At 39.2% G+C, this 17,453-nt stretch overlaps 1 protein-coding gene across 2 annotated transcripts in view; it reads left to right on the top strand.

Moving 5' to 3' along the window:
- The window catches only part of EPB41L4A (erythrocyte membrane protein band 4.1 like 4A), a 119,044-nt gene that overhangs the window by 35,080 nt on the left and 66,511 nt on the right, over positions 1–17,453 (top strand). For both annotated transcript variants that reach the window (XM_066569103.1, XM_066569101.1), the window contains exon 2: positions 12,049–12,153. In XM_066569103.1, coding sequence (XP_066425200.1) covers positions 12,049–12,153 — 105 coding nt within the window. The remainder of the gene's footprint in view (positions 1–12,048; positions 12,154–17,453) is intronic.

The following is a 17,453-nucleotide window of genomic DNA, read 5'->3' as shown; positions in this document are numbered from 1 at the left end:
GAAAAAAAAAGGATGCAAAAATTAAAACCTTATAGTTTACAAGGAAGGGTGCTTAGTCACAATTAATTCTGGAAAATGAGAGTCACTGACTTTGCAACAGAACTTCAAGAATCATTACTTTGATATATCTCATTTAGCAGCCCATTGACAAAGGGATGAGTATGGGCATGGTTGGGGTCCACATGAAGTGGTAGACCTTAAAAATTTACAGAAGTGGTGCCTCTTCACAGAAATGCCAGGGGAAGCCTAGGGGCTATTACTTTATTAAGTTCTGCTGAATATGCTGCTGGTTTTACTCTAAGCAAACCACACTATTTGATCCTCAAGCAATCAGATCAGATCAAAACTGAAGGGTGTGAACCTCCTGTCTTTAAGCAAAAGGTTGGGGTTTTGTTTTTGTTTTTGGGTTTGTTTTGTTTTTTTTTTTTTACTTTTGAATTTCAGTGTGAATAGGATTTTGTCCAAATCATCCAGTAAGCTAAATTTACTGTAAACAAAAGTAATACTGCCAAAAGTCTTGTATTCAACACAGATCAGAGATGGGTAATTTTGCCTTAGAGATTTGGACATAATCAAGTGCATTTTTAGCAAGTTAAAAATGAAAAGTAGTGATCTATTTGAAATGAAATAGTCTAGTCTGCAGAATATGTCATGACTTGACTGTAGTGAAAGAATTGTGTTGGTCATATGCAGTATCTAAAAAAATTCCTTTAAAACATGACCATTTAAGGTTCATCCAGTGCTCTGTGGCAGGGTACAGCTGTAACAGAAATGGAGATTCTCTGCTGAAGACTCCTGATAATACACCAGTGGCTTGCCTGCAAGCTCAGGATTTTAAACATAAGAGTTTTTACAATCAGCCTTCAGTTTCATAGTTTATTTTGCTTTTCTTGCAGTCATCAGTTTTCTACTCTGATTATTGGAAGGTAGCTGTGTGTTGTTTGGGTCCAAAGAAAGCACTGTGAGCACAGCTCCACTGTGTGCAAATTTTAGGCTAAAGGCCTAAAATCTTATTTCTAACATTAATATAAATTTCTCTGCCGTAAAAGTCAGTAATAAATTTCACATTTACATAAATCTGAATGTGTTATTTTCACATCACCAGTGAAAAATTTAAACAGATTTTTGTTGTCTTCTGGTCATAATCAACTCCTTTTTTTTTCCCTAATGTGAAATATGTTTGTGATTTCATGTCCATAGTCAGCAAGCTGTTTTAAAACCTGTTTTCCTTCTTGCTTGAGATGTGTAAGTGTGTAAGTGGACTCATGGAGTATAGCAGATCGGAAAGGGTGGTATGCCTTGGGCATTTAATTTAACTAACCTCGTGAGTCTGATAATGGAGATGCTGCAAGGATGCCTTTTTTCAGTGGAGTCACAATACTGAGACTATGAGCATTAAGGAGTTAACTGCTTACATCTCTGTAACTTTTGTTAATGCACAGACATATTTGTTGGTTTTGTACTAAATGTAAAGAAAGAAGGATCTGGTTCTGCAAAATTATATGTGCCATGTTTGTGTATAGATCTTTACACTATGCTAATCACTGATCTGCCTATCAGCTGGCAGTAAAGAAAGTTATCCAGATTTGCACATGTCTTTAATTGCTTTATATTTTCCTTCATGGAGATGTATTATAGAGATGCTAATTAAGGTGAGTATTTTTTTCTTTTTTCTTTTTTTTCATTATATGGAATATTCTTGTTAACTTACATAGGTAAGCTGCCACCATGTATAAAAATATAACTGTCATATATGTAAGTATATATCATACATATCATATTACACCATGTATAAAATGCTTCATTTCTTGAGTGTTCCATATCAAAGAATAAAAATCTGCAGGAACAGGTTTCAAGTCAAGGCATAGCAGTTAATTGGTTTGTAGCCTCATGTTAAAAGCATCTTTCCCCAACAACTTTGGTATGTTAAATATGTCTAAAAAGTAAAGAGATTGTGGTCATTTTATTGATGACTATGTGAACATGCAAATTGTGTTCTCTGGTTTGTGCAGTTCCCATATCATATAAAGGCACTTCAAAATATACTACCCATTTTAGGGATCCAATGAAGACTAAGCAGTGAGAAAGTAATGCCCTTGCTTGAATCACTGTGATTAACATGAAGTCACTACTTGAGAGGTTTAATTGCTGAAAGGGAAAAAGAATGGAGGTCACAGGGAAAGAAAATCTTACTAAAATACACCATAGTTTCCCTTGAAACCACACAGAATGTTTTGTGCATTACCCTTTTCATAGGGAGATACATGTGTTATCACTACAGTTCCTTGCCCAAGAGCTTGTTCAGTGTAATATTGACTTTTTAATGAAATCTCTGAGGAAATAGCTGTAAATTCAGTGTGAGAAGCTTGTGGGACTTTCCAGAAGGGAAGGTGCAAGGGAGAGGGTTGTTAGCTCTACTGGAGTTGGTTGTTCTCTTTGTTCTCTTTGGTTTTCTACTCATCAGTTTTCAAACTCTGCAATGAATTATTTTACAAAGTTTTGTTGAAATCTGTTTACCTATTTCCAAGAAAAAGAAAACCAGGCAACTTTTGTCTGAGAAACTCTTGGAGCAAAGAGATTACAATTGCTGTCAGCATGGTCACCACACCAGAGATGTGTTGTTCTCCATTTTTTTTTTAAAGATATGCCTAAAATAAGCCCATTTAAGATGCTGGAATCTCTCTCTCAGGAGAGATTTCCTCAGACTTTCTCAATGAAGTCCTGTTAGGATGCCATCTCACACTGGCCCTATCAGGTCTGGGTGTTCTGATGCATGAGTTTGGGCACCAAAACTGAAAACAATTTTCTTGCATTTGGAGCCATCAAATGTGTCTCTGCGTTACAATATGGGAGTGTGGAGAAATTTCCTCTCTTCATTCACGTGGGGACAAGGACAAAGTTGGTGGGAAGAGTGAAGAAACAGATTGGAGGTGGGTCGGAGTAGTGGAGGGAGGATTCAGTGCAATCCGCTGGAACCGGTGAGGATGTCTGGCTGGGGAAGCAGCAGTGTCTGTGCCAGGGTGTCTGTGCCAGGGGGGTGTGAGTGTGGAGGATGCTGTTAGTGCTCCGTGGAATCAGGCAGCATGTGGGAAAGGACGAGGAACTGGGAGGTGGTTCGGGAAAGCACACAAAACCCCCTGGGTTACACCACGGGTAGATCTAATTAAGGGGCAGAGCACTGGCAGCCAGGGATGAGCAATGATGCCAGGGAGGAGACAGTGATAGTCCTATGTGAGCTGCAGGGGGAGGGGAAACAACCGGTGGTGACACTGCCCCATTCACACAAAAGAATGAATTAATGGTTGGCAGGTTCTCTCGATGCTTTAAATTTAAATGATGTGTGTTGCTATTTTAACTTAACACTTGAGTTTTGTGTTTATTTATGTGCAGGGGTATCATTCTACCAAAAAAAAAAAAAAAAAAGGGGCTGGCTTGGATTCTGTTTTATGTGAATATGCAAGGCTGGAACCTGCAGCGATTCGGGGACTGATTGACAGTTGAATGATTCGGGAGTTGATTGACAGCTGAATGAGGCACTCTGGCTGTGAGTGTGGGTGTGAGGGGCCAGGGAGCACTAGCAGAGGGTGACAAGAGCTGGGAGCTGTGATGGATACCTCCTTTTCATCCCCCTCTGCTGCCGCGGCTCCGTGAGCGTCCTTTCCTTTCCCATGCACGGGCTTTTATGTTGGGGTTTTTTTTCAGTCAAGCCTGTTAAAGTTGAATGCAGCCCAGCACCAGTAAAATGGTAATATGAGCCCATGCAGTGTGTGGCACTGGATAGCATCTCTTCAGGACAGCCAGAAATTCTAGAAGGGGAAGGAGAGAATGCAGGTGTATAGAGTTCCCCATTAGCAGCTATTATGGCCTGCTAATGGGTAACTTATTCTTGTCCTGGTGCAAACGTGTTGACTGCTTTTGTTTTTTTTTTGTTAATGAGAATATCTGGAAAACCATTTTTAGAACAAAATACTTGCAGTGTATCCTCCATTGCTCTAATGGGAAATGGCTATTGAACAAAAAATGAAGACTAAAAAAAAAGTCAGTCATCAATTTTTTTAAAATATGAAATTCCAGATGTTTATTTTGAGAAATTAGGAATTAAGTTTCCAGTATAATGAATCAGTTTTCTGGGAAGCACCATGGCAAATCAAATTATCAAAGATGTAGAGAAATCATATGTACATTTTTCAGGATAATATATTTTTGCCTTCTGTCTGTCTCCACTGCAGAAGTAAGTAACTTGGTGGTGTCAGCCCAAATGAGAATTTGAACTTCATCAAACGGGAAATAACACTTTTAAATATTAAAAATCATAAAGTGTTTGGGAAAAGCTTTTTGGGATGTGAGCAGCTCTGTGGTGGGCAAGTTTGTGGTGGAAGAGGAAGGTTCCAAAGATCTGTGTGCTTTGAAAGGCTTGTTGGAGAGCTACTATTTTTGTTTTGCATTTCCCCCTCTCTTTCTTCTCCGAGTCACCTATGCCAGAGCTAGGGAGAAAAGGTGGCCCTGTCCAGTCAAGAAATATACCCTCTCTTTGTCCTTTCTGTTAGTTTTGCATCTGAGAAGGTTCTACTGTTTTTCTTGTAACTTTTTCTCTTGTAATATCTCTTGACTGATAATGAGAGAGTTCAATTAACAGAATCAGCTGATAAACAAAATCATGCTAGCACCATTGCTTTTGAAGAAGGAAAATATAAGAACTTACTTTTTAAAAAATTAACTGAGCTTGATAGAGGTTTCTAAGGTGTGAATTGACTTGAAGATGAATATTTAAGTCTCTATGTTCTATGAACGTGGGGATTTAGAAAGAAAGGGTTAAAAATAAATTGAGAATCTACTTGGGAATTGCCATCATAACCTGCTCACTTCATGACCAGAACGCTGATGAGATTTTGACAAATGGAGACTAAAGGAGGGGGAAGAAAAAAGGGGGATGACACAGGTAAAAGTCAGAGAGCAGCAGAAATAATTATCTTAAGAAAAGAAGGAGCAACTTGAAGGCAAAGATGTTAACGAGGCTGAGAGCAGGTGGTAAGCAGGGCCCTAAATTTGGGCTTTGCTGAGGGACCGAGAGTATGAGAAGGTGGTTTGTTTTTTGCTCAGTCTAGTGGAGCTCTGTACAAACAAGCTTCTGCAGGTATGCTCAGCTCTGACAGTACAGCTATTCATTCTGAATGAAAAAATGGCAAAATAAAGGATTGGCAAGATGTTCACTGACCTTTTCTCCTTCCCATTCTTCTTGCTTCTAAAAGCTTCCCAAACAATCTAGCACAGAAAACCTTCAAACCATTCTGCCAGCTAATCGTTTGAGCCAACTTCTTATAATGGGAATATAACTTCATTACTTCTTTAACAGCTGAAACGATAGTAAAATCCCTGAGCAGTTTGACAGAGTGAGTGTCTAGTCTTTAATTTTTAACATTCTCTTTCTGGAAGCCTTTTAGAGTTCAACTCTTTACTGACACTCTCCCTTGTCAGTCTTGCACTTAAAGCAGTTAAGCAAAGCAAGTGACATATTTAAATTTCAAGTCCCTGTGCTCTAAAACTGCTATGCATATTCAGTTTAGTATGCTCCATGAAAATGCATGCAACACCTAATTTAAAAGAGGTGTTTAAGTGGATGACCATAGGAAAAGATAGGGTGTTAGAACTGAGGCTTTAGTTCCTCAAGTGCCTCCCTTTGGCACAAAGGCAGCAATCACAAAATTACAAATAGGAGGAATAGAACCAAATATAGCAGGACTAGATGACTGATACAAAAAAGATTATACCTATGTATTTATTTTCAATTGATATTTTGTACGTAAGTTGACAAAACTAGCATGAATTGCTGTAATAAAACATAACAAATGAAGAAAAATAAATAAGGCAAAATAACTAAAGAGAGGACAAAACAGAATCCAAGAATACCAAAATAAGCAGCAGCAAAAATAGACTTTTAAAATGGCAAGAAATTTATATAAGAAAGGTTTCAAGAAAGATTTCAATGACTGCAAAAAGAATTGCAGAAACTGTGTCATGAAAATCACCTAGAAAACGGGATGCTTACTTTATTTAAAATGAATGTGCCAAAAGTAAGTACAGCATCCTTTCTCTGCCAAGATAACTCTTCCACCAAGTGCTCTACCATGGAGCTGCTCACCTCACAGAGTAAAGGGCTGTCTCCTGACCAGAAGGTACACCAGGTCACACAGCTGTGAGTTAAGAGCAGTTTCATAAAGTAGAAAAACAATAGCAACCTACATCTTCACCATTCCCAATGAGTAGTTGTATTCTGTGGTTTTTAATTTCATTATTACATTATTCATAATTCCTTTCTTAGGTGTAGATTTATTCAAAGTACATTAGAATGATGGAAATGTTCATTGTTATTCAGTTCTTCAGAAAAACTCTTTTCTGTGAAAACTTGGAATGCATTATTGTTGGTAGCTTAACTCATCTGTCATACAGTGACTGTAGATGCTAATGAACTGGATAATGTTAATATCAGGGGATAGATTAGTAGATAGATTTTAACAAAAAATTTATATGGCTAGAATTCCTCTAAACAGAACCAGTTGCTGCCATTTTGTAAAATATCATTCGTTATGGAGAAAAGATCAGTTTTAAAGCACTAGTAAGTAATTATGTTTCCAAAATTTATTTGTCTTCCCATTACTTATTTACTTGCTCTACTTGTCCTTTGTTTTCTTCACTGGGCTTTGATTCTTGCTTAGAGCATTCCTTTTAATGTGTGTGCATGTCCAAATTGCATTGTTACACCATGTAAATATAAATATACAACTACAACTTGCTTAAATCTTCTCCCCAAAAAAGACCCCAGTGAACTGAAGTAATTTTTTCCCAATTTCCCATAATTTCCCAACATTCCCAAGAAGCCAAACATTTTAAAAGCATAATTTCTTTAACTTATTTTCTTCTGTGTTTAGGAGTCAAGTAAATTAGTTTACATCTATCTGTGACAGTGCCTCAAAGTGCACTCCAGCCAGTAGTTACAAGGGGAGATGTTTAATTGTCTGGAGCCCATGCTTCTAGGAATGTATCCCTCTCTCAAAGAGGTTGCCCCTAAGCAGATGAATTTGTGACAGATACAATAATTGTAAAACCAGAAAAATATGGTGCATCTTCAGACATTTTTTCTAGAATAGCATTTTCTGACTGAAATGCAATGGATTGACCACTAGTGAAAGCTAAAGAGATTTACAGGTATCTTAATATACAGCACTTAGAATTCAGTGTCATCTCTTACATCCAGGCAGGTCAGACACTGTGCCAAGTTCTTGGGAACAGTGATAGGGAGGTCTTCCTGTGCCCATAAATCCAAGGAGTTCTCACACAAAAACCTCTGAAAACATGTTGGCATGACTGCTGACAGTGAAATACAAGCAGAGAGGAAGGGATGGATGAGTACATTTTGGATGGTTCATTTTACTGATGTATACTTATGGCAGCCTGTGATGTTTCATTTGTATTTGTTAAATTCTCAGTTCCTCAAAGTATTCACTTCTGTAATATGATTGTGCTGGGGAATACCTTGCACGTATAAAATAACACTAATGTAAATCCTCTGTTTGGACATGCATTCTGGAAATTAAGGTTAAGCTGTTTTGTCTGGGTGAATATTTGTAAATGTTTAGCATTTTTAATTTAAAGACTTTTCTGTGAACGTGTGGTACGCAAATTGAGGCCTGGGTGGCACACTGCCTTGGGGAAAAGGGATCCTTAGTCTTCATTGTTAAAAACCAAGAACTTTGATTTCAGAGCTTCATGCCTTGCTGCTTTTGTCAGGGGAAGGTGATGAAAAATTGCAGGGTGTCTAGTCTTCTCTGAGTTTGAGGTAAGGAGGAAGAATCGGCCAAGAAGAAAAGTGAGAAAATGCTGTTTGGAGACAACTATTTCTGCTCTGTGTCTGCTCACTCTCATGCATGATTGTGTGCTGCCTTTGTGCATAATTTTAATCTCTCCTTAGTAACCTTTACCTAGGGCAAATACTGCAATTTGTCTCCAAGCATGCTGCATCAGGGGGGACTCTCTGATGGACATCTCAAAAGGCAAAGGTTATGTTCAATCTACGTTCTAAGCTCTTTTTCTGAGCAAAGGCTCATGAATTCTGCATTTCCTTAGCATTTTTTTTTGGGTTGTAAGAGGTAGAGTGTGTGGATTGAATTATTTTCAGGAGAAAAGCCCCATGATGTCTGCTTGATCTAAAAGAGACAATAACAAGAGGCTTCACTACCTATACCACTTTTCCTTCAATAGAGGGACTAGCATCCTACTGGGGCAGAGATTTTATCTTTAAATTCAGTTAATGCCAGTAATAGTTCTGATGTGGCCTCCACTGCTCTGTACAACACAAGAGAGAAAATTAAAAACTACCCAACAAGAAAAACCTCACTGGAGCTAAAAAGCAGTGAGCTGTGTGAAAGATAAGAATTTCTGGTGTCTAAATATAGAGTAATATGAATATGTTAAAACATAGAACTCTATGTACTCTTTTTAAAAGAATAATTTCAATTTGGTTAAGAAAACTACAATTAAATCAGCCTTCTCCTGAATGTTCTGGCTGTCATTTTCTTAGCCAGTATAAACCTGCCTTTCTGGTTTATGAAGCCACAGTGCTAACATGTAAAGCAAGATGTTATGACTCATTGAAACAATTCTTTGTTCTCTCTTGAAAGCATTGCTGATGGTATTTTCAAGTGTACTTGGGTTTACCCCTAAGAATGCAAACCTCTTGCAAGTCTGAGCTTAATGAAAGGCAGATTATGTAATTTTTGCAGTGCCATATGATGTGAATGTAATCCTGTTAACGTCTTTGATAGTTTTGGTTTCCAGCTTTGCTGAATTTTGCTGTAATTTTATCAGGGGAAATAAGATGGCTTCTCTTAGTTTGCAAAACTTTGAGCAAATGCAGTAAAAATGTGTTTCAGGACTGAGAAGTAGTTACTAAGGGATTCATCAGCAAAACTTCTTTCTTGATTTGACTTGAAGATGCAAATTACTTGCATGAAACCCTGAAATCATGTGGCTAAAACTGAGAACTTAACTGAAAATGAGTCTGCAGTGATTTCACCAAGGGTCAGTGTTTTATGTGGACTGTGCTCCCCAGTGCTGGGAAAATAGAAGGTTAAGGAAAGGAAGGTTTAAGGGTGTGAGGATAGGTCCTGGCTCACATCCTGGCTGTTCCCTTGCAAAGCACTTCTTTGTGTTCAGCAGGCTGTGCTGAAAGATGTGAAAGGGATTGGCAGAGAGGGCTGTGGAGACTACAACATGCAGTCTGTTTTTGCTGTGAGTAACCAAAGCACTGAGCACCTTGCTGCTGTAGAGGTGGAGAGCCCCCAGCCACTGTAAGCTGGATAGGTTTGCTCAGCCTTTCCTCACAGCCAGACCACCTCTTTCTGAGGATCTGCAATTATTGAAATGTTAACTGAGCTGCATCAAAAGAGAATAAATTAATAGGAATTTATGTTTTCTATCTGCCTAGCAGTATTAGTAAAAAGCAGTTTAAAGCCTTTTATCTCTGAAAGGAACAAAAGGGGGCTTTAGTTTTAACCAAACCAGGTCTGATATATGCATCTTTCTTGGGGATAACACACCAGCTTTAGGGTCCATAGAAGGAAAGCTGTCCCAAAAACTCCTTGAGCAGTCCTCAACTTAATGAAGCAGAAGACTTCCAGACAAGAAGGGTAGTTGCATTCTAAACTGGTGCAGAGTCATGAAAGTTGAACTCCTTTAAGACTTAAGCTTCTTTGATTACTCCCAGGATTGTGTACTCTTATTGTAAGTAAAATAATACTTGCATTATTGAAATTGACAGCTTCATCTTGGTGGCTCAATCACTGTTTCTCAGTGCTGTTAATAAAACCAAATGACACTGTGAATAATGGTACTGGTCAGACAAGGAGTGGAAAGCTCATTGAAAGAAAACAGATTTGAACTTCACACAGTCACAGAAGCTGAGCAAGGCTTGGGTGGGCACCACTCGATGTGTCCTGTGAGCCATGGTGCAGGCACCTCTTTTTGTACCTTCTGCAAGGGTTTGCTGACCTCACTGTGTTAACTGTGTCAAAACCCATCGACTCTGAGTGGCTGAGGCTGGAGATCCTTTAGTCTAAAATGTTCTCTGAATGTTGTGCACAGCTGGAAGTGTTGCCATCATTTATCTGCATGGGTCGTTTGGAGTCAGGGCTGCTTGCTTATTTTGAACTTTTCTTATGTCTGTTTCTAAAGATGCCTGTCCAGTCCTAGGTTCCCAAGACATTGCTGTACTGTTTAAGTGATGATGGAAATAGTTAACAATGCTGAAGGTAATTTACCTTCAGCATTCAAGGTAATATGACACAGAATCAGAACATGCCCACTGGAAGGGGCCCCCTTGGATCATCAAGTCCAATACATGAATGATGAGATAGCAATGTCCTTTTTAGTGGGATATCTCCTCTGCTTCTTTTGAATGACAGCTAATTTAAAAATAAAATGAGCAAGGACAATTACTACTTCAGTCTTAAATCCCTACTGTCTAGTAATAAAACCTGTATTTTTAGTATTTTTAAGGTGTGTTTTGTTTTGTTCCAACTTTTTTTCCACAGTGCTCCTGATAGTCACTCTTTAGCCTGTCTTGCCTTGTTCTCACAACCTGACTTCAGCTTCTTATTGATGAAACTGATGATAAAATCACTGTTTTTCTCTGCTTTATCCAACTTGATAAATTGAGATGTAGTGAATTTCTGCTTACCTTAATCATGTTTCCCCCCAGATTGCCCTCTCTTTTGTGGCTGATCATTAAGGCTCACTGTACACGCTGGGGGAACATGTAATTGCAGTTGCCTGATGTAAACAACCAGTCTGATGGATTCAGACAAAGAGAATCTTTCAAGTACCTCTCCTAATTTAAGCAAATGTATAGTAGATCTGGTGAATAGCATGGATATGCTATTTCCAGCCTACCAGAGATGTTTACCTTGTTATGGCTTGCTTAGTCTGTGAGTGGCCACCTGAAATTGTTGTATTGTCCCTGCTCGTGGGATTAGATATGAATCCTGACCAAATGCACCTGCTGAAAAAAACCCAGACCTTCACTGTTGTGATGTGATTAATACTTCACCAGCAGAACTAAATTAAAGAATTTTTTAGTCAGTATTATTTGCCATTTTAATTTTGAAATTATCTGTTCATAGGTTAGAAAGTGAAACTGCACAAACAATATCTCACAGCTTCCACTTTCTGTTTATTTTCTCTGTGGTGACTTTACTACAGTCTAGTAGTTTATAAAATATGAAGCAGTTAAGCAAAACGTTATTATGAGTTATGTCCATATTTTCTTGTGGAATTTAGGACTGTAATCATCAAAGGCTCTAATTGATTCTGAGAGGGGATCTTTCTGTGTAATTATTCTCCATCTTCCTCATCTGTTTGTTGTTGGCTGCCAGGCAACCAACAAATACGAGGCATTCAGGTGGAAGTGAGCTTTTTATGGAGCATATTGCCCCTGACATTGTTTGCAAATACTGCTGTAGACACTTAATGAAGTGCAATTCAAGAAAACAGTGGGATTATTTCAATTCAGGGTGTTGGACTGTTCTCCCTTCTACTATCAAAAATATTTTACAAGAAAACAAATAAAACTAACCGTCTTTACAAAGATTAGTAACAGAGAAGTTAATGATGTATAATTTAGGTCTTAAGGGCAGTTTTGCCTCCTGTTCTCCATTGTCAGAGCTTGAGTGACAGGTCTGTACTGGAAGGGTGAGTGGGATTTGAAAAATGCTGTGTTCACTAGAACCATGGGGTTTTTGTTTGTTTGTTTGTTTTTCTTTTGGTATTGTGTAACTACTACCTTGCCAGCTTCCTAATAGTATCTTACAGAATTATTTTTCAAACATGCAAAATATTTTCATCTTTACTGCTGAAATTTTTGTTAAAGGCACTGGGAACTGCCTCATTTTTTTTTTTTTTTCTAGACAAAGCCAATTGAATGCATAAATGCCACTGCACATAGCTGACAAAGGTAGAACATCTTTGTGAATAGGCTGTGTAAATTCTTTCCCACAGAAGTCAACGAAGGGGTCGGTTGTCCTGGGCTACGTATTTCGTCACTTAAACCTGGTGGAAATAGATTACTTTGGGCTGCGCTACTGTGACCGAAGTCATCAAACGGTGAGTGAGAGACACAGCAGATTGGATTTGCCATGCATAAAATTCACCCTGTTGTGCTGGTTGCCTGTACAGCATTAGATTGTCATACTTCCCCTAACTTTCACTGTTTCCTGGCTCAGGTTTCCAGTAATAATTTATTTTGTTTATTTCCAATAAAGTCTTGGAATAGCCATTAGCATCTTAGATAGGAATGGAATCAAATGTTAAATGTTGTTGAAAACTAAATTAAGAAAGTACAAATAAAAAAATTATTATATGAACTTAGGATTGATATTTTTTCCTCTTTAATACTGTGCCCTGAAGCCAGTGCCTGGTGCTCTGTACTGCTCAGCCTCACTTGGCGCTGCAGTGCCTGGGAAGGAGCACCCCTGAGTGCATCACAGCCTGCTTCACTTGCTGCAACACTGGCCAAACACCTGTTTCAGGCTGTGCTGGGCAGTGCCATTTTCACTCTTCCTGAACCATCTCTGTGTCCCTGAGCCCATGTTCTCTAGAGCCTCCTTGGCAGGGACTCACCCCACATCTGAGGCTTTTTCCACTGAGACGTTTCCATCCTAAATAGACAAGGAGATGTTTCAGCCAGGCTGAGATGTTTCAGCCAAAGCAGGCAGTGTTTTGGAGCAGTGCTGTCTACCCTACCAAAGGCTTGTGCAGGACTGCTGCAGGCAGAGGTGAGGAGCAGGGAGTGCTCAGCAAGAGAAACCAGTGCTGTATTCACAGGATGGTCTTCATGCTACCTTAAAATTATGAAGGGAATAGTGCAGGGCCTATGGTTAAGTTAAGTCAAGCCATTACAGTTTTGAAGCCAGTGTTTAGTGATGATAACACTGCACAAGATCCTGTTTCACCTATATATAGTAATAACTTATTGAATTGGCTAAACATTTGCTGAGTTCTTCTGTTAACCAGAAACTGATCATGTAAAGACTGAATTTAGAACAGTATTAAGCAGATTGCTGATTGCTTCTGAGAGCTACAGACTGCCCCACTCCCTGTGTTTTAACTTCTGTGCCATAGTCCAGAAATGTATGAATTCAGTTCCTTGATGAGCTTCTAATCATTTTTTTCCATGAAGATGAAGGCCAGATTCAGCTGTGAATTAAAGTAGACTGTTAAAAATGGTGGTTTTGATTTCCTGAGGAATTTGAGGTGTGAATGAACAGCAGGTAGGTATTTTTTGCTCTCAGAAGTGTTTTCCTTTTAGCTGTGGTTGCAAATAAAATAGAAATGGCTGTTCCTGGGAATATTTCCAGAAACATGCACAGGGTATGTTTAATGGTGTTTATGAAAATATGAGTATAAAAATGGATTGCACCTCTGTTATGAAAGGACACACAAAAGCACATTTTAGGGCACATCCTTTTGTTCTACTTTTTCTCTCATGTGGTGCTCCAGTGGTGTTAATTTAATGTTAGCTTTAGGCTTTATCCTCTGGCCAGCTCAGTGTCAGGAAGCCACTGTGATTCTTGATTTTCCCATGGATTAGAAAGGTGTTTATCCCACTTCTGTCATTCGCCTGCTCTTACACAAACTCTGGCCTTCTCATGTGGATACAGGACCTCAGCTGTGTGCAAGGCTATGGAGTGTTCCTGCCCAGCCATGGAGATGCTGCCACATGGGCTGCCTTTGCACCTGGGCTGCCTTTGCACCTGGGCTGTTCTGTAACACACCATTGTGAAAAGGCCTGCTTGTGTTGTTTGTCCATGTAAGGATAACAAAAAATTGATGCTCCTTCATCTGAAAAGTTCATAAATGAGCCAAACAGTGCTACTGTGTGTAGTTTTATATGTTTTATGATGTGTGGTTTTATGCTGCTAGCTTGCTATTTTTAGTGAACTCCTGTAAAATTTTAAGAATGGGCAGTAGAATGGAAAGTTTTCACACAACAAACAACACCTTGTGCTTTAGCTGTAAATATATATTTAGTTGCATGCTTACTGTGGCTAAAACTCTCTGGGCTGTTGTGGGAATTAGTTCAGTAATAGCTGGCAAGAAGCCTAGATCTGCATTTTGGATTGGATATTTTTTGGATTGACCACAGTAGATTTCCTAAGGGAAGAGGAAAAAGGTTACCTTGCTAATTAGCTTTAAAACCATGGTCCTGAGTTAGTCTCAGAGGGAGAAAAGGGTTTGGGGGTTGGGCTACCTATTAATACGTTGCTTGTGGTGGGGAAAGTTTTATTATTTGTACTGTCAGGTTTTTTTGTCACACTATAGATTTAACTGAATGACAAACAAAGCAGCATAGACAAAATGATGTATTTTAAAGAACACAAATCAGTCACAAAAGAAACATTTTTCTTATTAAGGGTTTGAAAGGGATTGTTTGGTTATTTTCCCCATTACTCTTGCATGCCTCAGCACTTCCCGGTGGTCTTTTAAGTGCTGTGTTGGTGAGCTACCTCTTATGTGGGTGGTATCATAATTATTTTAGTACTACCAGTAGGGCTTTAATGAGTGAACAAGGTTTCACTGTGCTATGTAGTGTATATGAATGTGTAGCATTAAAATGGTCTCTTCCTGAACACCAACAAACTAATTAGCCGGTGAGAACAGCTGGATGCAGCAGATTGACAGAACTGGGTGGCACTGGCAGGGGCACTAACAGTAGGGTAAAGCATAAATTGGATAACCCTGTCTCTAGGGTAGTAATTTGGTCATATTGCACAAATTTCGCTTTATTGACATTCCAGGTTTTGCCCAACTCTCCACAGTAAAAGGACAGTATTCAAATGGAAAAATCAAGCTCTGGAAGATTACAAGTTGATGTCAGAATAGCATTACCTATATCTACTTAATGCTGAGCAAGTGCTTAGACCTGAGCAAGACAGGTCTCCAAAGAAACAACAAAATATCTCTTCTAATAATTGGTTAAAGTACAACATTTAATAATGAATTAAAAAATCCATGATATAAAGTTACACCCCAGTGAACAGATGGGTTCAGCTAATGCTGTGTTGTCAGTAGTGTTTCCTGATAGTCCCTCTGCTGACAAACTACATGGTGCTTCTTCTCATGTGGTACTTGAGTACCTTTCTTAGTGCTGCAAGTTCTTTAAAAAAAGACCAATTTTCTTTGAGAGCCACAGAATCCCTAACTGTGCTCCATCATCTAAACCTCACCTGAGCCTATTGCATTACTGCAGAGAGTACTGGCACCCAAATTAATGTGAGTTGACGCTAGATACTGTCCTCATGGTTCTCAATGTGGATATGGTTCTCAGCTGGGTCTTCCTGGAGAGGTCATTTGTGTCTTCTGCCTCATCTCCCAGGACTTTGTGCCCCATTTGCTATTTCTAGGTGAGACACAATCACCAGAATATGTGTAGCAGAGGCTGAGGGTGGCTGAGGAAACTCTGTCCAGAATCACAGGCTCATTGGGTTGGAAGGGACCTCTGGAGATCACCCAGTCCAACCCCCTGACAAAGAAGAGTCACCTGGAGCAGGTGACACAGGAGCACACCCAGGAGGTTTTAGGATGTCTCTGGAGGGGGAGACTCCACACCCTCCCTGGGCAGCTCTTCCAGTGCTCTGCCACCCTCAATGGAAGGAAGTTCTTCCTTGTATTGAGGTGGAAATTTCTGTGTTTTAGTTTATGCCCATTGCTCCTTGTCCTGTCACTTTGCACTATTAAAAAGAGTCTGGTACCTTCCTCCTGCAAGCTGCCTTGGAGATACTTACTTGCATTAGTGAGATCTCTTCTCCAGACTAAATAGGCCCAGATCCTACCTCTCCTCATAAAAGACATGCTCCAAAGCCCTCACCATCTCTGTGACCCTTCCTTCACTGGACCCTATCCTTTTGCTCCTCGTCACTCTTGCACTAGGGAGCTCAGAACTGGACAAAGTTTTCCAGGTGTGCCTCACTAGGACTGAGGAGAGGAGCAGGATCACCTCCTTCGACTTGCTGGCCACACTCTTCCCACTACAGTCTCTCATTGCTGTAGTATTTAGGGAAAACAGTGTTCCAGGGGTGTACTTCTCCAGGGGCTGGGTGAACTGGTGCTGGAGAGGGCTGTCCTGCCACTCACTGCTGCTTCCTGCTGTGCTGCAGCTCCCAGGTGCTCTCCACACAGTCCCTTTGCTACTGCCTTTGTGGCTTTGCCAGGGTGTGTAGGATAGCCAAGCTGGTCTGGAAGAGGCCAGTGTTTTATTGAGGTACACAAAAGGCAGAGATTGCAGTATTAATACATGATATGTCAAGAAAAGCTGAGCAGAATTTGATGAGGGAAGGGGTCCTCCTGAAGCCCAAAGGTGTTCCCTTTTGTGAAATGCCAAAAGAATCATGCTATATACACAAAATAGTACAGCAGTAAGAATATTTACAACAGTAAATATTTTTTGATAGTGCTAATATGAGCTATTATAATCAGAATGTACCACATACTGATACCTTTCTAGGGCTCTAAGTGGAGAAATACAAATACAGAAGGACAAATAATGATATTCATTCATATTGCACCATGCTCCCACCCTGCAATGTAGGTGTGTTTTTCTCCCCTGCTCAGAGGAAGCTCTGTTTGAGCACACAACCCTGAGAGCACAGCAGGTAGGAGTTAACCCATGACAATACAGGGAATTAATGTCATACAATGTACAGCATATTTTGTCTTCAAGATCTTAGGAAAAAAGTCAAATTGTACTGAGCTAGTATTTTGTTGAATGAAATTTTTTTAAATGGATTTTTACACTCATCCCCAGGCATGATATACTAAATTATCTAGGAGGAAAGAGAATTGTTTGTGTGTGTTAAATTAGATGTCATAACCAGTGGAAAGAAAATGGAGACTGATAATGTTGCGTAGAAACAAGAAATTTTAGAAGAATATTATTGGATTAAAACAACAGACACAAAGCTGATGGTCAGGTGAGTTACAGATAGTAAGAATAAACTTTTAGAGTGCAGCAGGATCAGTTCACTGATGATATCATAATAAATGTAATCTATATAACTTCAGATTCTAAAAACAAAGATAGTACCATTAAATACACATTTATATGCAAGATTTGCCTGAAAATTTTTACATTTCTTATATAATAGGGACATCCTGAACTTGGCAGATTGAGCTTCTTTGCACTGGATATTTGCAGGAAAAATCTGATACAGCAATTCCAATTCTTAGTGTTGTCTTAGGCTGTAGGAAGTCTCGCTAATTTCAGATTCTAATTGAAAAATGACACATTTTCTCTCCAAAACTGTGTTTCTTCTGTTGTAAATGTGATCAAAAACTAACACCTTGATTGTGAGAATCTAATTAAGACAGTCCAACATTTAGTTTGAATTTGGTAGATCTTTCTGCAC

This window comes from Molothrus aeneus, chromosome Z, assembly GCF_037042795.1.
Source record: "Molothrus aeneus isolate 106 chromosome Z, BPBGC_Maene_1.0, whole genome shotgun sequence".
Classification (NCBI taxonomy): domain Eukaryota; kingdom Metazoa; phylum Chordata; class Aves; order Passeriformes; family Icteridae; genus Molothrus; species Molothrus aeneus.
Note: the sequence above shows the minus strand (reverse complement) of the source record. Positions and strands in the feature narration are given on the sequence as shown.